The sequence below is a fragment of the Mauremys reevesii genome, linkage group 1 (genome assembly GCF_016161935.1).
Source record: "Mauremys reevesii isolate NIE-2019 linkage group 1, ASM1616193v1, whole genome shotgun sequence".
Classification (NCBI taxonomy): Eukaryota; Metazoa; Chordata; order Testudines; family Geoemydidae; genus Mauremys; species Mauremys reevesii.
The window spans coordinates 5259985-5282108 of record NC_052623.1 but is presented as its reverse complement, the minus strand read 5'-3'; the positions used below and the strand labels follow the sequence as shown (position 1 = coordinate 5282108).

The window sequence follows — 22124 nt, the reverse complement described above, 5'->3', positions numbered from 1 at the left end:
TGTTTTCTCCTGGTGCTCTGGCTCTCAGACTGAGCTCCGTGCAGAGCTGGTTGGTGACATGGTGGTGCGCCCCCTTCCCTGAATCACTGTTTGTACAGTAGAAGTGACATTAAATCCTTTCCTGACCACACTATGGAATGTCAGACTGACAAACCTGGAAATCGGTTTGTGTACAACTCATTATCTCACAGGGTGGCCACACTTCTAATTTCTGGTAACTGGACTTTGAGGCACCACTCATTGCCCCATCTCTTCCCGTGGGTCACTCACTCTTCTCCCTCCCTCCCCCCATCTGTTGCTGAATTGTCTCTATCTCACCAGAGCTTGCAGCAGGGACTTCAGTTCAGATTTTGGGGTATGTGGGGGGAGCTTTAACTGTGATCCCTGGGGGTACTTGGGCACTTGCAATCTCTTGTGTCTTGGCAATTAGCTGACAGGAGCAGTGTTTCTAATTCCGATATAAAAGAAATAAATTTAAAGTAATAATAAATCTACTAAGCTCTGATATAAATATGTTTGCTAAACCCAGGGTTGTGAGTTCAATCTTTGTGGGGGCCATCTAGGGAACTGGGGTTAAAATCTGTCTGGGGATTGGTCCTGCTTTGAGCAGGGGGTTGGACTAGATACCTCCTGAGGTCCCTTCCAACCCTGATATTTTATGATTCTATGATCTTGTGGCAAGTTACTTAAAGACACATAGGAGCACTTTCCCCATATCCGCAGCACCAGTTATCTCATCATAGAAGGCAATTAGGTTGGTCAGGCATGACTTGCCCTTGGTGAATCCATGTTGACTGTTCCTGATTAACTTCCTCTCTTCCAAGTGCATCAAAATAGATTCCTTGAGGACCTGCCCCATGATTTTCCTTCTTCCTTTTTTTTTAAAGATGGGCGCTATATTTGCCTTTTTTCCAACTGTACTCAACCTGCTGCAATTGCCATGAGTTTTCAAAGATAATGCTCAAGGCCTCTGCAATCACTTGGATGTATTGCATCTGGCCACATCTGAATGTCCAGCTTTTCTAAATAGTTGTCAACCTGTTCTTTCACCACGGAGGGCTGCTCACCTGCTCCCCATAGTGTGTTGCCCAGAGCAGCAGTTGGGGAGCTGACCTTGTCTATGAAGACTGAAGGGAAAAAAGCATTGAGTGCTTCAGCTTTTTCCAAATCATGTGTCACAATGTTGCCTCCCCCATTTAGTGAGGGTCCCACACTTTCTCTAACCACCTTCTGTTGCTAACATACCTGTAGAACCCCTTCGGGTTACCACTCAAATTCCTTCCTAGCTGCAACTCCAATTTTTCCTTGTCCTTCCTGATTACACAGCTCTCCTCCCTGGGCTGCTCCTCTGGCCCCTCTGGCTCTGGTCGGCTCCGCTCGACTCCCAGCTCAGCCTGGGCCCCTTCTCTCTCCTTAGCTGTAGGAGTCCGCAAAGAATCACACGGAGTCTGATTCATTTGCTCTCAGTGGCATTGAATAGCAAGCATCATTCAGCACTGAATTTCCTTTATTCCTTTCAAACTGCCCAGACCCGAAAAATGGCACCCAGGGTGGGGCAAAGACCCATAATGAGGCACAGACAAATATTATCCTTGCAGGTGATGCTAGACAGATTCATAGATTATATGGCCAGAAGGGACCCTGCTTTGACCTCCTACATCACACCAGCCATAGGGCTGCCCATGAGTCATTTCTGTTTGAACTAGAGCAGATCTTTGTGAAAAACATCCCATTTTGATTGTCAGTTGTCAAGGCTGTTCTCCACTCTGAAACTTTGGCCTGGTCTACACTATGAGTTTATTTCGAATTTAGCAGTGTTAAACCGAATTAATGCTGCACCCATCCACACAATGAAGCCCTTTATTTCAATATAAAGGGCTCATAATATCGATATCTGTACTCCACCCTGACGAGGGGAGTAGCGCTGAAATCGGTATTGCCATTTCAAATTACGGTTAGTGTGGCCACAATTTGACGGTATTGGCCTCTAGGACCTGTCCCACAGTGCACCATTGTGACCACTCTGGACAGCAGTCTGAGCTTGGATGCACTGGCCAGGTAGACAGGAAAAGCCCCATGAACTTTTGAATTTTATTTCCTGTTTGCCCAGTGTGGAGCGCTGATCAGCACAGACTGTACGGGAGATACTGAATCTGATCTCTGTATAGGGAGATTAATCTGTTCTATCAGAACTCCGTTCCAATAGACAAAATGCCAAAACATTTGAAAAAATCTCCAAGGCCATGATGGACAGAGGCCACAACAGGGACTCAACACAGTGCTGCATGAAACTTAAGGAGCTGAGAAAAGCGTACCAGAAAGCCATTTGAATTCTTGGCTGAGTTCCCAAAACCTGAAGGGTCAAAAATATTGTCATGGATTGTTCAGGGTATATGTCGTCGCCGCCTCCCCTCTCTCCCCCACCTCCCCCCTGTGAAAGCAAAGGGGAAAAAAATCCTTTCTCGCCTTTTTTCAATGTCACCGTATGTCTAATGGATGCTGCTGGCAGATGCGGTGCTGCAGCGCTACACAGCAGCATCCCCTACCCTTCCCTTCCCTTCGGTACAGTATGAATGTTAGTTGTCATCGTTGTCCCATGAGTGCTCCTGGCTGGCCTCGGTGAGGTCAGCCGGAGGCGCTTGGGCAAAAATGAGAATGACTCCCCGGTCATTCCCTTCTTGAAGCTTTGTCTAATGGAGATTCAGTCCTGCCTGGAATATCTAGCAGCTGGAGGCTGCCCTCCCCTCGCCGCTTTGATCTCTGCTTGCAGAGGCAATAAAGTCAGTGTTGTTTCAAATTCCTGCATTCTTTATTACTTCATCAAACAAATGGGGGGATAGCTGCCACGGTAGCCCAGGAGGGATGTGGGAGGAGGGAAGCAAGAGGTGGAGTTGTTGCATGGGCACCCTCTAGAATGACATGCAGCTCATCATTTCTGCGGGATGTCTGGGGCTCTGACCCGGAGTGGCTGTTTGCCTCTCTGGTTCTTTAGTAGGCTTGCCTGATATTCTAGGCATGACTGACTCTCCCTTTAGACAAAACTTAAAGAAGGGAATGACCTGGGGAGTCATTCCCATTTTTGTCCAGGTGCCCCCGGCCAACCTCACGGAGGCTGGCCAGGAGCACCCATGACAACAGCAGACGGTACAGTATGACTGGTAACCATGTTTGCTAACTTGCAAAGGCAAGGGGATGCTGCTGTGTAGCACTGCAGTACTGGGTCTGTGAGCAGCATCCAGTAGACATACGGTGACAGTGAAAAAAGGCTGAATGGGCTCCATGGTTGCTGTGCTATGGCGTCTGCCCGGCAATCCAGGGAAAAAGGTGTGAAATGATTGTCTGCCGTTGCTTTCACGATGAGAGGATTGAGTGATGACATTTACCCAGAATCACCCGCGACACTGTTTTGCCCCATCATGCATTGGGATCTCAACCCAGAATTCCAATGGGCAGGGGAGACTGCGGAAACTATGGGATAGCTATGGGATAGCTGCCCAAAGTGCAACGCTCTGGAAATCGACGCTAACCTCAGTACATGGATGCACACCGCCGAATTAATGTGTTTAGTGTGGCCGCGTGCACTCGACTTTATACAATCTGTTTCCAAATATCGGTTTCTGTAAAATCGGAATAATCCTGTAGTGTAGACATATCCTGAGCATGCAGAAGGTGGGAGCTGGCAAGAGATTTTAAAAGTACTTGCCACTAAAGGCTGCCTTAAAGCTCCCCAAGGTTACAGATTCCCTGTCCTTCAGGGCCACCCAGAAGGGGTCAAGTGGGGCAATTTGCCCAGGCCCTGTGCCCCACAGGGGCCCCCATGAGAATGCCTGAGGCTCCCCCACCACCTTCCCCTATCCCCCGGCACCTCAACGCGCCGTGTCCAGGACAGAGCTAAAGCGGCCTGGCTCCAGCAGGGCCTGAGATCCTCCCACTCAGAGCCGCGTGGTAAGGGGGCAGGGCTGCGAGTTCAGGTGCCGGAGAGCCACGCTGCTGCAGCGCTGTCCAAGGCCGCTCCTGTACGCAGCACGCTGAGGCCCCGGGAGAGGAGGGAGGCGGGGGTAAGTGGCATGGTAAGGGGGTGGGGCCAGGGGAGTTGGATAAGGGGCAGGGAGTCCCAGGGACAGGGAGGGGGCAGAGAATTTGTTGGGGCGGTAAGGGGATGGGGAATGGGGGGTTGGATGGTGGGCGTTCCGGGGGTCTGTCAGGATTTGGCGGAGGGCAGGGGTAGAGGTCGGGGCAGTCAGGGGACAGGGAGCCGGGGTTGGTGGGGGGTGAGGTCCTGGAGTGGTGGTTGGGGGGCATCTCAGGGGAACTGTGAGGGGACAAGGAGCAGGTTGGGTCGGGGATTCTGAGGTGGGCAGTTGGGGGGCAGGAAGTGGGTGGAGGTCAGATAGGAGGTGGGCCAGGCTGTTTGGGGAGGCACAGCCTTCCCTACCCTACAGCTCATTCAGCAGTTTGAGGATTGCAGAAGAGCCAAGCTGTTATCTTTTCCCTTAGGGCTGCCATCCCTTTCACTTCTCAAATGCCATATTATAGTCTACATTTAAGTTCAGTGCCATAGGGAGAGTCATGTCAGGGGAGGGTAGCTTCATTTAAAATTAGCCACTTTAGATTAACAGTGATAGAGCCAAGAGATCCATGGGGGAGGGATCACATGAGAAGAGCAATATCCTACACCACCTACCTCCTTCCCAACCCTGCCCAGGAGAGACCCCCCACTCCCCTGCATTCCCTGAGGCTCCAGAGGGGTTAATTCAGTGGTTCTCACACTTTTGTCCTGGTGACGCCTTTCACATAGAAAACCTCGGAGTGCGACCACCCGCCCATAAATTAAAAACACTATTATAAATCCTGGAGGCAAAGCGGGGTTTGAGGTGGAGGCTGACAGCTTATGACCCCAAGGAATAACCTCGTTACCCCCTGAGGGGTCCCGACCTCTGGTTTGAGACCCCCTGGGTTACTTTAATTTTAGCAACCCGTGTCCATTTACATGCGTGTGCTATTTTGAGCATTTCAGTTTTCACAACATAGTCTCATCCCAGATTCTGGAACAAGCTCAGATGCTCATTTTGTGGAGCATGTACATAAATTATACTAAAGACAAACCCACAATAACCATGTCCAGTTTATGAGGGACTCCATGGAGCCAAACTCTAGGAATCGGATAAATTCATGGAGGTTAAGTCCATTAGTAGCTATTATCCAGGATGGGTAGGAATGGTGTCCCTAGCCTCTGTTTGTCAGAGGAAGGAGATGGACGGCAGGATATAGATCACTTTATCATTAGGTTCACTCTCTCTGGGGCACTTGGCATTGGCTACTGTCAGTAGACGGGATACTGGGCTGGATGGACCTTTGGTTTGACCCAATATGGCCGTTCTTATGTTCTAACCTAAATGAACCCAGAGTTATGGAGACAGATATGAGTCAAGGAAGCCAGCAGAGTATCAGAAACCTGGAAAAATCTCTGACTGGATGGGCTCAGGCGTTTGGTCACAAGCTGAGGTGGTTCAAAAGTTTTGGATTTTTTTAAGCAGAATTCTTTTTATTGTTTTTTTTTAACAATCAAACACAGCAAGCAGCAAATATTTGGCCACACACTTCTGAAACCCCAAACCATGTTCAGGTTTTGGCAGACTAATTTCAGCTTTTCAATTAAAAAAAACCACAACAAATTTTGAAGGAAAGCAGACATTGTCCGTGATTTTTTTCTGCTTTTTAAAAACCCCTAGTTTTTGATCCAAAAAAAGTTTTGATGGAAAATATTTGTCCAACCCTTTTATGAGCTTTAGTGCCTTTTAGCACTAGCTGATGCTGAGAACCAGTGATACCTTGCAAAGGTGACTTGAAAAGAAGTTTTCTCAAAACTGGGTTTGTGCCAAGATGCAGAAGGTTTTTAAATTTTTATTTTTCCCAGGGCCACCCGGGGGGAGGCAAGTGGGGCAATTTGCCCCAGGCCCCGCAGGGCCCCCCATGAAAATATAGTATTCTATAGTACTGCAACTTTTTTTTATGGAAGGGGCCCCCAAAATTGCTTTGTCCCAGGCCCACTGAATCCTCTGGGAGGCCCTGCTGAGCAGAATTAGACACGTGAGCAAAGAACCTCCACCTTGAACTCCATCCTCTTTGGAACCCCCCTTCAGGTTGTTGAAAGTTGCTATCAAATCCCCCCTCCCTCTTCTTTTCTGCAGTCTCAATAACCCCAGTTCCCTCAGCTTCTCCTCATAAGTCGTGTGCCCCAGTCCCCTAATCATATTCGTTGCCCTCCGTGTGGCTCTCTCTAATTTGTTCACATTTAGACCATTGCAAGTTGTTTGACGTAGTTCAACATGACATTCAGATTAACAAACTAGCACTACACAGTGTCATTAGAGCACTCATTAGATGGAGTGAGAACTGGCTAACTGATAGATCTCAGCAAGGAGATGTCCATGGGGAATCATCATCCAGTGGGTTTTTTCTCATGGTTCATGAAGGGCCCTATCTCCCATTGATGTGTCTATCCAGGAGTCCGGCTGATGAGAGGAGGCTATTTCTACATGGGAGCCCTCTCCTAGAGTGAGATGCCCAGAACGGGTTAGCGTTTTCTTGTGGGAGACCCGAGAGAGACATGAGAGACCCAGATCCAAAATCTCTGCTCTACCATATTTGGAGTAGGGACTTAAAACACAAGTCTCCCACATCCCACATGAGCACCCTGAGCAGCAGGCAAATGAGAATTTCAGGTGGGGCTCTCAGTATCTCCGGTTGGAGCTGTTCCACCTTGTACAAATAAACTTTTAGTGGATTTGAGATTTGAATCTGGGTTTCCCACATTCCAAGTGAGGGCACTAAGGCACTGGCCTATAGGATATTCTGGGGGTGCAAATACATAAACACACACAGACATGTGCGTGCAGACACACAAACATGAACACACACACACACAGATGCATGTGCGCTCAAACAAAGGTGCATATAGACACACACACACACACATACTCACATGCACACACACACAGAGGTGCATGTACACGCAGACACACAAAGGTGCACATGCACACACAAACACACCCACACACACACACACAGGTTGGCATGCACACACAGACACTTGTACATACACACATTCCCGAACTGCAAGGCCCCACCAGGAGACATGAGTTAAAGAAGTATGGGCTAGATGAATGGACGGTAAGTTGGATAGAAAACTGGCTAGATGGTCGGGCTCAACGGGTTCCATGTCTAGTTGGCAGCCGGTATCAAGTGGAGTTCCCCAAGGGTCGGTGCTGGGGCCGGTTTTATTCAATATCTTCATTAACGATCTGGAGGATGGTGTGGACTGCACCCTTAGCACGTTTGCAGATGACACTAAACTGGGAGGAGTGGTTGATACGCTGGACGGTAGGGATAGGATACAGAGGGACCTAGACAAATTAGAGGATTGGGCCAAAAGAAATCTGATGAGGTTCAACAAGGACAAGTGCAGAGTCCTGCACTTAGGACGGAAGAATCCCATGCACTTCTACAGACTAGGGACCGAAGGGCTGGGCAGCAGTTCTGCAGAAAAGGACCTAGGGGTTACAGTGGACGAAAAGCTGAATATGAGTCAACAGTGTGCTCTTGTTGCCAAGAAGGCTAATGGCATTTTGGGTTGTATAAGTATGGGCATTTCCAGCAGATCGAGGGATGTGTTCATTCCCCTCTATTCAGCACTGGTGAGGTCTCATTTGGAGCACTGTGTCCAGTTTTGGGCCCCACACTACAACAAGGATGTGGATAAATTGGAGAGAGTCCAGCGGAGGGCAACAACAATGATTAGGGGGCTGGAGCACATGACTTAGGAGGAGAGGCTGAGGGAACTGGGATTGTTTAGTCTGCAGAAGAGAAGAATGAGGGGGGATTTGATAGCTGCTTTCAATTACTTGAAAGGGGGTTCCAAAGAGGATGGATCTAGACTGTTGTCAGTGGTAGAAGATGACAGAACAAGGAGTAATGGTCTCAAGTTGCAGAGGGGGAGGTTTAGGTTGGACATTAGGAAAAACTTTTTAACTAGTAGGGTGGTGAAGAACTGGAATGGATTACCTAGGGAGGTGGTGGAATCTCCTTCCTTAGAGGTTTTTAAGGTCAGGCTTGACTAAGCCCTGGCTGGGATGATTTAGATGGGTTTGGTCCTGCTTTGAGCAGGGGGTTGGACTAGATGACCTCCTGAGGTCCCTTCCAACCCTGAGATTCTATGATTCTATGATCTGAGGATGGCTAAGGGATCAGGCTTGCTGGGGAGATGGTAGAGAACACGCATTGGAGAACCCCACCAGATCTGAGGCCTGAGCTAAGACTCTGAGCAGCTGGTTAGCTGTGGAGCGGTGTCAGTGCTCAGGTTGCTTTGTGAAGGCTACTGGTGGAATCTCCTATAGGGTTAGACAGTAGATGAGCCGGGGGGTTGAGAACGGCAGTGGTGCCTAAATTCGGTATTTTCCTAAGGGCCTTTGTGGATCCAGCCGTGGATGCCTTTTGGAAGATGCTTTAGTCAAACAGAAATTAAGGTTCAAAACCAAGGATGCTGGCGGCTTCGTTGGAGGAAACAGTCTACTTCACGGACATCCACCGCTCACGTTTAGAGGACTCTCTCCTCTTGTCTTTGTATGAGGAGCAGGGTCCCTGCAGTAAAGCAGGTTTTTATCTGCTCTTCCCGTCCTCCAGCGGCTCTAATGTCCCAGCTGCTTGCCCTGCTAGAGCCTGGGTAATTGCCGTTGCTTAGCTGGCTAACAGCTCTCGCACCCTCGTGGGACGAGAACAGGGTGTGATGCTGTGTGATTGAATAACGACCAGTTTTATCATTGTTGCTACCACAGTTATACAATTGAAACACATGTTGTACAAAGTGTGTGCTGTCAGGTGTCAATAGGAAAGTTATGATTTGCTCAATATGATTATCCTGGTTATAGGCAAGGTAAGGGAGAGCCAAGTGCTCTCAGCTGTCTGTCCGGTGCACCTGCTACTCAATGGCCCATTCTCTCTAGCCCCAGTTTTTTTCCTCAAACATCTGCCCTGCTATTAAAGGCCCAGGACATTCTTCCAACTGCCAGGGCTGGGCTGTGCATTTCCGCTGTCTCACACCCACCCAGCAGCCTATGGAACCACCCATTCTTAGTGCTGTCACTCCCCCATCTCCCATCCACCCACTGTGACTTGTTGCACACAGTAGCTGTGTCTTGTCTGAATTTGATTGATAAGCTCCTAGGGGCAGGGGCTGTTTCTCCTTCTGTATTTGTGAAGGTTCCAGCACAAGGGGCCCTGAGCTGGAGCATAGTCTCTGGAGGCTTCCACAATAAAAATAATGATCATAAATAATCAACACAATAATCCAGGTAAATCAGGCCCTGGCCCCTCCTCTTTGCCTTTAGCTGCAGATGAAAGTCAAACCATGCTGGCCAGATACAGAGTGTTAGTAACTTCAATACAGGTGCATGTGGCGATCCCCTTTCGGCTTGGACAGGAGAATTCATTAAGTCTTATTCTAGTGCTTATAAACCCAGGTGCTCCACACTGGAGGAATACCCCTGATGAGCCAGGGGCACAGGCAGAGAGTTCAGCTGTGGGAATCCAAGCGCCCTCCAGCTGGCGCAGTGCTGGAAAGTCTGACTCAGCCTGGAACATTAAATTTCAATTCCACCTGGGAGAGACTGGGAGGAAATGAACCGAGAGGGAGAGAAGAAATCCAGTGCAAACTCTAATCCAGTCTCTATCCAGCCTACAGGGCCCCCCTTGTTCTAGGGCAGCTTTGGGGGGAAAGGGAGGCCTCTGTCCCAGGTCAGGCCCCCTAGCTGCCCTCTGTCCACAGGAACATTCTGTTGGTGTTGCTTTTGCTGAGTCTGTTCCCCTGAAGCCACCCCAATGACTGTGATGCATTGGCAGGTTTCTGAGGGGGAGCGGAAGTGGAGTCCTGGAGTTCACACCTCACAGGAGTGGGGAGCTCACAAACTGCAGCTACTTCTGAAATCCTCAGATTCACCTTGAGAGGATGGCGAAGGCTCAGGCTCCCTCTTCCAGCCTTTCCTCTGCATCCCACCCCACGAACCATCCCTGCCAGAGCGGGAATCCATTTCCCTCTTGGTGTGATGGAGAGACCGTGGTTAAGGCAGGACAGTCAGGTCTCCTGGGTTCTGTCTCTCATCCTGACACTCAATCTCTGTGTCAATTCATGTTGCCCTGGACAATTTATGTCACCCTGTGGGGGGGGGGGGGTAACCCTGCTCCTGCCCTGAAGGGTTAAAAACAGCCCTGGGAGGGGACTGTGCCTGGAGAAAGCAGCTTTTAGGCTGGGCTGATTGGGGGAAGTGGCTGCAGCTGGGGACACTCTCCAAACAGACTCCACTGGCCGTATAAAGGCAGAGAAGCCGGGGCAGACAGACAGGTCTCCCTCTTCCTGTAGAGGGAGAAGGGCCTGGCTGCAGGGGGCTAGACACAGGGTACCTGAGTGGAGCAGGGCTGGGGAAAGGCTGAGGAGCTGGGGAGCTCCAGCCTGGAAAGCCCCAGGCTGCGGCCTAGGATTGAGCCAACAGGTACTGGGGGTTGCAGAGGGCAGCCCAGGGGTAGGCCAAGGCAGCAGGTCCAAATCCAACCTTTACAGTGATGAGTTGGCTGATACTGCAGTCTGCCCCAGGGCGCGGGGCTAGATGACTGGCAGTAGCCTGATACTCAGGTGAGGTGGGGATAGAGGGTGGGGGTTCCCCTGGGAGGGGGAGACCCAAAGAGAAAGAGGTTACTGCTTGGGGGCAGCACCCCAGGTACAAGGGCACTGGGTCCGGGAGGGACACGGGGCCAGAGGATAGGCAGATCACCAGCCAGAAGAGGGCACTCCAGAGCTAGAACGAGCTAATTCCCCGAAGTCACCAGCAGGAGGTGCTGCAGGGGTGACTCCAGCACGTCTGAATACCCTGTACCTCAGTTTGCTTATCTGTATAATGGGAATATGTTCATAGTCACTTTCCTTCGCTAGGTGATTTCAAAATCCTTCAATGAAAGGTGCTGCACAACATGATGATGATAGACACTCATGAGAATTACAGATCGATCTCTGATGCATTAGAAACCATCCAGAGTGCCTGGAGAAAGTGGTTGTGTCTCCCCTCATTCATTATTCTCCAGATTTGCCTGTCAAATATCTGCCCATCCCTCCTAGATATCCACAGGGTATCAGGCCCTATGGAGATCTAGGCATTATCCCTGTTTTCTTCCTAATTAACTAAGCATTTTAAATATACACAAATACATGCAGCAGACATTTCGTCTCTGAGGACACAGCCCAGGAGTTCTCATCTTCCTTTGGGAAGTTCCCTTAATTATTGTTTACTCCTAAAGCTGGATAAATAGCACAGAAGTGCCAACAGGCTTGTCTCCAGCCTGTTTAGATCCAGATGCTGCTTCTCTGCTAGGGGCTGACTGAAACTCAGTGGGATTTCAGAGCTATATTATAAATGGTGCACACCCGTGTCGGCTCTCGGCATGGGATGATGCTGCAGATGCTGGGGTGAGAGAGGTGTGTGACACGGCTACCTGAAAGGGATTCCCAGGGAAGACACTTCCATCTAGTGATTCACAGGTAACCATCTTCTGCTGAGGAGCTCACCTGCTCGAAAAACCTAGGACTTTGGATATTAATAGGGGGGCTCTTTCCTGACTTTTATCTGCTGGAAAATATGGAGGTGTAGGGCTCCTCATTGCAAGGTGAGGTCAGCAGTGCAGCAATGATAACGATTTGTCAGCATGGGCAAGATATATTCTCTCCTAATTTCATTCAAGAAGTCATCAAAATGTTATGCCTGAAACTTAAAACAAAGAAACAAAACAAAACAAAAAAAACAATTTGGACATAAGCTGATGCCCACTGTGGTAAATTTCAACTCAATCGCGTAGAGTTTGGCAAACTCATGCAACCCAAAATGAGGTCTTCTAATTCAAAGCGTCAGTCCCCTGAACTAAAGGTGGTGCCACCAGCACCACTTTCAATGGCCAATCTATTTGTGACTCCCATTCAGCTAAACTCTTTGCTCCAATAATGTCTGTGGCTGTCTTTTAGCTGTGTTAAAATGCTCTCTCAATCGGTATGCCTGCCCTGGCTGCCTTATTGCAACTGCTCTGCCAGTCTTTGGGTCGTACCCAAATTTTATCTGCAGTGATTGTCTATTTGCTTCCAGATCACTGATCAAAATATTCGATAGCATCAGGCCCCTTTTTTATATTATTTGGGTTCTGCTGCCAGGGCTGGCTCTAGGCACCAGCAAAACAAGCAGGTGCTTGGGGTGGCACATTTCCTGGGGGCGGAAATTTTGGCCATCTTTTTTTTTTAAAATAACTCACTTCATCCCCTCTCACAACCCTGCAGAACTGGAGCCATGGAGCAGCTGGGATCCCGAATGGGAGCTGAGTACCGATGGGACCCTGGACACTGTAGTTCCTTGCCTAGCTCCTGCCTATAGAGCCAGCCCTGGAGCAGGGAAAGAACTATATTTCCCAGCATTCCCTTGGCCACTATCAACAGGAAAGGGATAGGGAGAGAGTGTGGTAGCTGGAACCTCATGCTGCAGCTTGCTGTGAATGGAGAGCTCACTGCTAGAGCGGGGTGGCACTGTGAATGGGGAACAAGTCTGCCCAAGGAGTAGAAGGCTTTGCCCGAGAAATCCCCTTCAGAAGACATCACCAGACTGGCTTAGGGATACTGGTGTGACCTCAACTTGCAGCCCCCAAAGAAGGAATTGGGTGGACTAAATGGACAGTGCTCCTCTCTAGCTGAAGCCTAGCAAGAGAGGTACATGGATCCTAATAGAATTTAAAATGAAAAGTAAGGGAGGGGAGGCTCTACTGGACCTGCGCAGCTTCAGATACAGTACCAGGCACGTAGGAGGATTTCCACTTCTGAGCCATGGAAGCAGAAATTGACTTTTCCTTTCCAGATGTAGCTAATATTCAGAAAGGGAATCTAGCCCCTGCCTTCCAGATTTGAACACCTCAAAATTCAGGAGTGTTCAAGCTCAATTTGGGCACCTCTTACTTCATTTCTCCCAAATCAAATATACTGATCCACTGTAACTTGCTGTAGAAAAAGTAGGATAAAATTGAGCAAGAAATGCTTCCCAGTGGTTTTTAGGACTGGAATTGCTATTTTCACCAGCCATTGCCTTGTTTACTTTTATTTGTTTAAAAGGAAGTCAGTGATACTGCATTGGCAAATTCCCCATAGAGAGAAAGAGTGGAACAAAAGAATAATAAAGGCACCTCAACTTTTCCTCCTTTATGGAGGACAGTCTTATAATATGCATCCAGATATCGTCCAATCATACAAGCTGAAAATTATTCCACTTTACTGCAGTTCTGTAACCATATGGGAACCAATCCTGTCTGTGTTCTGTGCACATCCAAAATTCCTGCTGAATGACCCGCCCTGGGAGAGAGTTACCAGTGACCCAGGGCTGGGACAGCTGGAGGGCTGGGGCAGCAGGGGGGTGGGTGGAGCGCTCTGGTTGGGTGGAAAAGGGGGGATCCCAGTGATGGGGCAGCACCGGGGGTGGAAGGGGAGAACCCAGGGCTGGAGCAGCAGGGGAGTGCGGGGGGGAGCCCAAGGCTGGGGAGGGGGGCAGCCAATTTTTTTTTTGCTTGTGGCAGCAAAAAACCCAGAGCCGGCCCTGTCTGCTGCTGCCTGGTCACATGTTTCTGCTTCCAAATGAGAAGTGTGTTTTTTTGGTCAGTTTGTAACTCTGGAGTTCATTACTCTAAGGTTCCATTATACAGGCTCTTTAACAGCTTCCTTGAGTGCTAATGGACTAGAAAGTATTTCATCACCTCATGACACTTCTTTCCAAATGCAGAACTAAACTACCTTTTCTAGGATTGCTTTTTTATTTTTTCTCAATGTTTTTTACGCCCCCTAATCAATTTACATACTTTCCAATATGTATTGCTTGCCATCTATTTTCCCTTCATCCCATTAGTTCTATATTGCTTTCCCACCATTATTGCTGCCTTCACGTTGCCGCTGAACTGGGTTTCTAGCCAAAGTTGGGCTCTTTTTGAGTGTGGAATCGAGGACTGTTAGCTATCTACTGAACTCTTCTTAAAGACCTCCCCATTTTTATTCTCATTTCCCTGTCTGCATTTTTTCCTCCGAATCAATTTAGCTGATAATTTGCAACAGTTTTGGGGAATTAGCCCTTTTGTAGTAATAGGTATCAATAGATATTACTGATTGGGAAATGTTCTCTGTTTGTCCATTTTAATATAATCAGTTCCATTCTTTTTTTTCTCTGGTCTATCATATGCTCCCTTCTTTGTCTCTTCTCTAAATTAAATAGTCCCTGATTTTTTATTCTGCGCACATATGGCAACCTGCCCCATTCTCATATCCTGTCACGGAACCCCACATTTTATTTGCGATGTTCTTTATAGAGCCTGGGTGAGCAAAACCAGAGCAGGCTATTCTCCACCCTATTCCTTTGACATCTGAACATTGTCTCTGTTTTAGCCACTGCTGTGAATGAGCAAGTGGAGAGCAATAAATCTGCTTCACCCAGGAGAACACCTCCAGTAGTGCTTGTAGTGTCTCATAATAACAATTTCTCTCTGTCCAGGAATATTTACTGCAACCATCACCCTAGAGCTTGGGCACATACAGGAAGTCAGGGGAACGTACAATACATACAGGAGACACCGTTCTGCCTCAGAGTTATACACCTTCACCCCCTACTCCATGTCAGATCCCAACACAACCGACTTCACCAACCCTTCCACCTTCATCCTGCTGGGCATTCCTGGCCTGCAGGCGGCCCATGTCTGGATCTCCATCCCCTTCTGCACAATGTACATCATAGCCATCTTGGGGAACTTCACCATCCTGTTCATTGTGAAGACAGAGCCGAGCCTCCATGGGCCCATGTACTATTTCCTCTGCATGCTGGCTGTCTCCGACCTGGTGCTGTCTACATCCATCCTGCCCAAGACTCTGAGCATCTTCTGGTTCAATTCCAGGGAGATCGATTTCAGTGCCTGCCTCACCCAGATGTACTTCATTCACTGCTTCTTAACGGTGGAGTCTGGGATCTTCGTGGCCCTGGCTTTGGATCGTTACGTTGCAATCTGTGATCCCCTGAGATATTCTACTATCATGACAAACCCCGTGGTGGCCAAGATCAGCCTGGCTGTTGTGTTGCGTGGCTGCATGCTCCTGTTGCCTGGTCCATTCCTGGCAAGATTCTTGCCATATTGCAGAAACAACATCATCCCCCACACACACTGCGAGCAGATGGCTGTGGTGAAGCTGGCCTGCGCCGATATCCATGTCACTAGTTACTATGGCCTCTTTCTGCTAGTGTCTGCGATTGGTCTGGACGTGATTTTTATTGCTGTGTCCTATATCCAGATCCTCAGGGCCATATTCAGCCTCCCCACAAAGGACACCCGGCTTAAGACTTTTAGCACCTGTGGCTCCCACCTCTGTGTCATCTTAGCCTTTTACATCCCAGCTCTCTTCTCCTTCCTCACACACCGGTTTGGCCACAATGTGCCCCTACATTTCCATGTTCTCATGGCCAACATGTACCTCCTTGTGCCTCCCATGCTAAACCCCATCATCTATGGAGTGAGGACCAGACAGATCCGGGACAGGCTGCTCCGGCTCTTTACTCATAAAAGGACCTAAAGTTTTCTCCTGGTGCTCTGGCTCTCAGACTGAGCTCCATGCAGAGCTGGCTGGTGACATGGTGCCTGGTCCCCTTCCTGCAATTACTGACTGGACAGTACAAGTGACATTACATCCTTTCCTGACCACACTATGGAATGTCAGACTGACAAACTGGGAAATCGGTCTCTGTACAACTCATTAACTCACAGGTGGGCAGACTTCTAACTGCTGGTAACTGGACTTTGAGGACCCGCCCAGTGCCCCATCTCTTCCCGTGGGTCACTCACTCTTCTCCCTCCCTCCCCCCATCTGTTGCTGAATTGTCTCTATCTCACCATAGCTTGCAGCAGAGACTTCAGCTCAACTTTTGGGGTATGCGGGGGGAGCTTTAACTGTGATACCCTGGGGTACTTGGGCACTTTCAACCTCTTGTGTCTTGGCAATTAGCTGACAGGAGCAGTGTTTCTAATTCTGATATACAAGAAAGAAAATTAAAGTAATAATAAATCTACTAAGCTCTGATATAAATATGTTTGCTAAACCCAGGGTTGTGAGTTCAATCCTTGTGGGGGCCATCTAGGGAACTGGGGCAAAAATCTGTCTGGGGATTGGTCCTGCTTTGAGCAGGGGGTTGGACTAGATACCTCCTGAGATCCCTTCCAACCCTGATGTTTTATGAATCTATGATCTTGTAGCAAGTGACTTAAAGACACATAGGAGCACTTTCCCCATATCTGCAGCACCAGTTATCTCAGCATAGAAAGCAATCACATTGATCAGGCATGATTTCCCCTTGGTGAATGATTGTTCCTCATTAACTTCCTCTCATCCAAAGGCTTCAAAATAGATTCCTTGAGGACCTGCCCCATGACTTTCCTTCTTCCTTTTTTTTTTAAAAGATGGGCGCTATATTTGCCTTTTTTCCAACTGTACTCAACCTGCTGCAATTGCCATGAGTTTTCAAAGATAATGCTCAAGGGCTCTGCAATCACTTGGACGTATTGCATCTGGCCACATCTGAATGTCCAGCTTTTCTAAATAGTTGTCAACCTGTTCTTTCACCATGGAGGGCTGCTCACCTGCTCCCCACAGTGTGTTGCCCAGAGCAGCAGTTGGGGAGCTGACCTTGTCTATGAAGACGGAAGGGAAAAAAGCATTGAGTGCTTCAGCTTTTTCCATATCATGTGTCACAATGTTGCCTCCCCCATTTAGTAAGGGTCCCACACTTTCTCTAACCACCTTCTGTTGCTAACATACCTGTAGAACCCCTTCTGGTTACCCCTCAAATTCCTTGCTAGCTGCAACTCCAATTTTTCTTTGTCCTTCCTGATGACACAGCTCTCCTCCCTGGGCTGCTCCTCCGGCCCCTCTGGCTCTGGTTGGCTCCGCTCCACTCCCATCTCAGCCTGGGCCCCTTCTCTCTCCTTAGCAGTAGGAGTCCAGAAAGAATCACACGGAGTCTGGTTCATTTGCTCTCGGTGGCATTGAATAGCAAGCATCATTCAGCACTGAATTTCCTTTATTCCTTTCAAACTGCCCAGACCCGAAATGTGGCACCTAGGGTGGGGCAAAGACCCATAATGAGGCACAGACAAATATTATCCTTGCAGGTGATGCTAGACAGATTCATAGATTATATGGCCAGAAGGGACCCTGCTCTGACCTCCTACATCACACCAGCCATAGGGCTGCCCATGAGTCATTTCTGTTTGAACCAGAGCAGATCTTTGTGAAAAACATCCCATTTTGATTGTCAGTTGTCAAGGCTTTTCCCAACTTTGAAACTTTGGCCTGGTCTGCACTACGAGTTTATTTCGAATTTAGCAGTGTTAAACCGAATTAACGCTGCACCCATCCACACAATGAAGCCCTTTATTTCAATATAAAGGGCTCATAATATCGATATCTGTACTCCACCCTGACGAGGGGAGTAGCACTGAAATCGGTATTGCCATTTCAAATTACAGTTAGTTTGGCCACAATTCGACGGTATTGGCCTCTGGGACCTATCCCACAGTGCACCATTGTGACCGCTCTGGACAGCAGTCTGAACTTGGATGCACTGGCCAGGTAGGCAGGAAAAGCCCCATGAAGTTTTGAATATTATTTCCTGTTTGCCCAGTGTGGAGCGCTGATCAGCACAGGTGATCATGCAGCCTCAGAATCAAAAAAGAGCTCCAGCATGGACCGTACGGGAGATACTGAATCTGATCTCTATATAGGTAGATGAATCTGTTCTATCAGAACTCCGTTCCAATAGATGAAATGCCAAAATATTTGAAAAAAATCTCCAAGGCTATGATGGACAGAAGCCACAAGAGGGACTCAACACAGTGCTGCATGAAACTTAAGGAGCTGAGAAAAGCGTACCAGAAAGCCATTTGAATTCTTGTCTGAGTTCCCAAAACCTGAAGGGTCAAAAACATTGTCATGGATTGTTCAGGGTATATGCAGTCGCCGCCTCCCCTCTCCCCCGCCCCGTGAAAGCAAAGGGAAAAAAAATCCTTTCTCACCTTTTTTCAATGTCGCCGTATGTCTACTGGATGCTGCTGGCAGATGCGGTGCTGCAGCACTACACAGCAGCATCCCCTTCCCTTCCCTTCCCTTTGGTACAGTATGACTGATAGCTGTCATCGTTGTCCCATGAGTGCTCCTGGCTGGCCTCGGTGAGGTCAGCCAGGGGCGCCTGGGCAAAAATGGGAATGACTCCCCGGTCATTCCCTTCTTTAAGCTTTGTCTAATGGAGATTCACTCCTGCCTGGAATATCATGTCAGCTGTAGGCTGCCCTCCCCTCCCTGCTTTGATCTCTGCTTGCAGAGGTAATAAAGTCAGTGTTTCAAATTCATGCATTCTTTATTACTTCATCACACAAATGGGGGGATAGCTGCCACGGTAGCCCAGGAGGGGTGCGGGAAGAGGGAAGCAATGGGTGGGGTCGTTGCAGGGGCAGCCCTTAGAATGACATGCAGCTCATCATTTCTGCGGGATGTCTGGGGCTCTGACCCGGAGTGTCTGTTTGCTTCTCTGGTTCTTTAGTAGGCTTGCTGGATATTCTAGGCAAGACTGACTCTCCATTAGACAAAACTTAAAGAAGGGAACGACCTGGGGAGTCATTCCCATTTTTGTCCATGCGCCCCCGGCTGACCTCACCAAGGCCGTCCAGGAGCACCCATGACAGCAGCAGATGGTACAGTATGACTGGTAACCGTCTCTGTCAACTTGCAAAGCAGCAGGCGGTACAGTAGGGCTGGTAACCGTCTCTGCTAACTTGCAAAAGGCAAGGGAATGCTGCTGTGTAGCGCTACAGTACCGTGTCTGTTAGGAACATCCAGTACAGATATGGTGACATTGAAAAAAGGCTGAATGGGCTCCATGGTTGCTGTGCTATGGTGTCTGCCCGAGCAATCCAGGCAAAAAGGCGTGAAATGATTGTCTGCTGTTGCTTTCACGAAGAGAGGATTGAGTGACGACATTTAACCAGAATCACCCGCGACACTGTTTTGCCCCATCATGCATTGGGATCCTAACCCAGAATTCCAATGGGCAGGGGAGACTGCGGGAACTATGAGATAGCTATGGGATAGCTACCCATAGTGCAACTCTCTGGAAATCGACGCTAGCCTCGGTACACGGACGCACACCGTCAAATTAATGTGCTTAGTGTGACCGCATGCACTCGACTTTATACAATCTGTTTCCAAATATCGGTTTCTGTAAAATCGGAATAATCCTGTAGTGTAGACATATCCTGAGAGTGCAGTAGGTGGGATCTGGCAAGAGATTTTAAAAGTACTTGCCACTAAAGGCTGCCTTAAAGCTCCCCAAGGTTACAGATTCCCTGGCCTTCAGGGCCACCCAGAAGGGGTTAAGTGGGGCAATTTGCCCAGGCCCCATGCCCTGCAGGTGCCCCCATGAGAATGTCTGAGGCTCCCCCACACCTTCCCCTATCCCCCGGCACCTCAGCGCGCCGTGTCCAGGACAGAGCTAAAGCGGCCTGGCTCCAGCAGGGCCTGAGCTCCTCCCACTCAGAGCCGTGTGGTAAGGGGGCAGGGCTGCGATCTCAGGTGCCGTAGAGCCACGCTGCTGTAGCGCTGTCCCGGGCCGATCCTGTACGCCGCGTGCTGAGGCCCCGGGAGTGGGGGGAGGCGGGGGTAAGTGGCATGGTAAGGGGGTGGGGCCAGGGGAGTTGGATAAGGGGCAGGGAGTCCCAGGGACAGGGAGGGGCAGAGTTTTTGGGGCGGTCAGGGGATGGGGAATGGGGGGTTGGATGGTGGGCATGCCGGGGGTCTGTTAGGATTTGGCGGATGGCGGGGGTAGAGGTCGGGGCAATCAGGGGACAGGGAGCGGGGGTTGGTGGGGGGTGAGGTCCTGGAGTGGTGGTTGGGGGACATCTCAGGGGAACGGTGAGGGGACAAGGAGCAGGTTGGGTCGTGGAGTCTGAGGAGGGTAGTTGGGGGGCAGGAAGTGGGTGGGGGTCAGATAGGAGGCAGGGGCAGGCTGTTTGGGGAGACACAGCCTTCCCTACCCTAAAGCTCATTCAGCAGTTTGAGGCTTGCAGAAGAGCCAAGATGTTATCTATTTCCTTAGGGCTAACATCCCTTTCACTTCTCAAATGCCAAATTATAGTCTACATTTAATTTCAGTGCCATAGGGAGAGTCATGTCAGGGGAGGGTAGCTTCATTTAAAATTAGCCACTTTAGATTAACAGTGATAGAGCCAAGAGATCCATTGGGGAGGGATCACATGAGAAGAGCAATATCCTACACCACCTACCTCCTTCCCAACCCTACCCAGGGAGACCCCCACTACCCTGCATTCCCTGAGGCTCCAGAGGGGTTAATTCAGTGGTTCTCACACTTTTGTACTGGTGACCCCTTTCACATAGCAAACCTCCGAGTGCGACCCCCCCCATAAATTAAAAACACTTTTTAAAATATATTTAACACTATTATAAATCCTGGAGGCAAAGCGGGGTTTGAGGTGGAGGCTGACAGCTCATGACCCCAAGGAATAACCTCGTAACCCCCTGAGGGGTCCCAACCCCTGGTTTGAGACCCCCGGGTTACTTTAATTTTAGCACCCTGTGTCCATTCACACGCATGTGCTATTTTGAGCATTTCAGTTTTCACAACATAGCCTCATCCCAGATTCTGGAACAAGCTCAGATGCTCAGTTTGTGGAGCATGTACATAAATTATACTAAAGACAAACCCACAATAACCGTGTCCACTTTATGAGGGACTCCATGGAGCCAAACTCTAGCAATCGGATAAATTCATGGAGGTTAAGTCCATTAATGGCTATTATCCAGGATGGGTAGGAATGGTGTCCCCAGCCTCTGTTTGTCAGAGGGAGGAGATGGATGGCTGGAGAGAGATCACTTGATGATTAGGTTCACTCCCTCTGGGGCACTTGGCATTGGCCACTGTCAGTAGACGGGATACTGGGCTGGATGGACCTTTGGTCTGACCCAATATGGCCATTCTTATGTTCTAAGCTAAATGAACCCAAACTTATGGAGAGAGATATGAGTCAAGGAAGCCAGCAGAGTATCAGAAACCTGGAAAAATCTCTGACTGCATGGGCTCAGGCGTTTGGTCACAAGCTGAGGTGGTTCAAAAGTTTTGGATTTTTTTAAGCAGAATTATTTTTATTGTTTTTTTAAACAATCAAACACAGCGAGCAGCAAATATTTGGCCACACACTTCTGAAACCTCAAACCATGTTCAGGTTTTGGCAGACTAATTTCAGCTTTTCAATTAAAAAAACCACAACAAATTTTGAAGGAAAGCAGACATTGTCCGTGATTTTTTTTTGCTTTTTAAAAACCCCTAGTATTTGATCCAAAAAAAGTTTTGATGGAAAATATTTGTCCAACCCTTTTATGAGCTTTAGTGCCTTTTAGCACTAGCTGATGCTGAGAACCAGTGATACATTGTAAAGGTGACTTGAAAAGAAGTTTTCTCAAAACTGGGTTTGTGCCAAGATGCAGAAGGTTTTTAAATTTTTATTTTTCCCAGGGCCACCCGGGGGGATGCAAGTGGGGCAATTTGCCCCAGGCCCCGCAGGGCCCCCCGCGAGAATATAGTATTCTATAGTATTGCAACTTTTTTATGGAAGGGGCCCCCAAAATTGCTTTGTCCCAGGCCCCCTGAATCCTCTGGGAGGCCCTGCTGAGCAGAATTAGACACGTGAGCAAAGAACCTCCACCTTGAACTCCATCCTCTTTGGAACCCCCCTTCAGGTTGTTGAAAGTTGCTATCAAATCCCCCCTCCCTCTTCTTTTCTGCAGTCTCAATAACCCCAGTTCCCTCAGCTCCTCCTCATAAGGTGTGTGCCCCAGTCCCCTAATCATATTCGTTACCCTCCGTGCGGCTCTCTCTAATTTGTTCACATTTAGACCATTGCAAGTTGTTTGACCTAGTTCAACATGACATTCAGATTAAAAACTAGCACTAGACAGTGTC

General features: G+C 48.9%; 1 protein-coding gene across 1 annotated transcript; it reads left to right on the top strand.

Moving 5' to 3' along the window:
- Window positions 1-14725: 14725 nt before the first annotated feature.
- LOC120385015 (olfactory receptor 52E4-like) lies at window positions 14726-15673 on the top strand. The gene has a single exon (XM_039504102.1). The coding sequence runs from the start codon at window positions 14726-14728 to the stop codon at window positions 15671-15673; it is 948 nt and encodes a 315-aa protein (XP_039360036.1).
- The last annotated feature ends 6451 nt before the right edge of the window (window positions 15674-22124 follow it).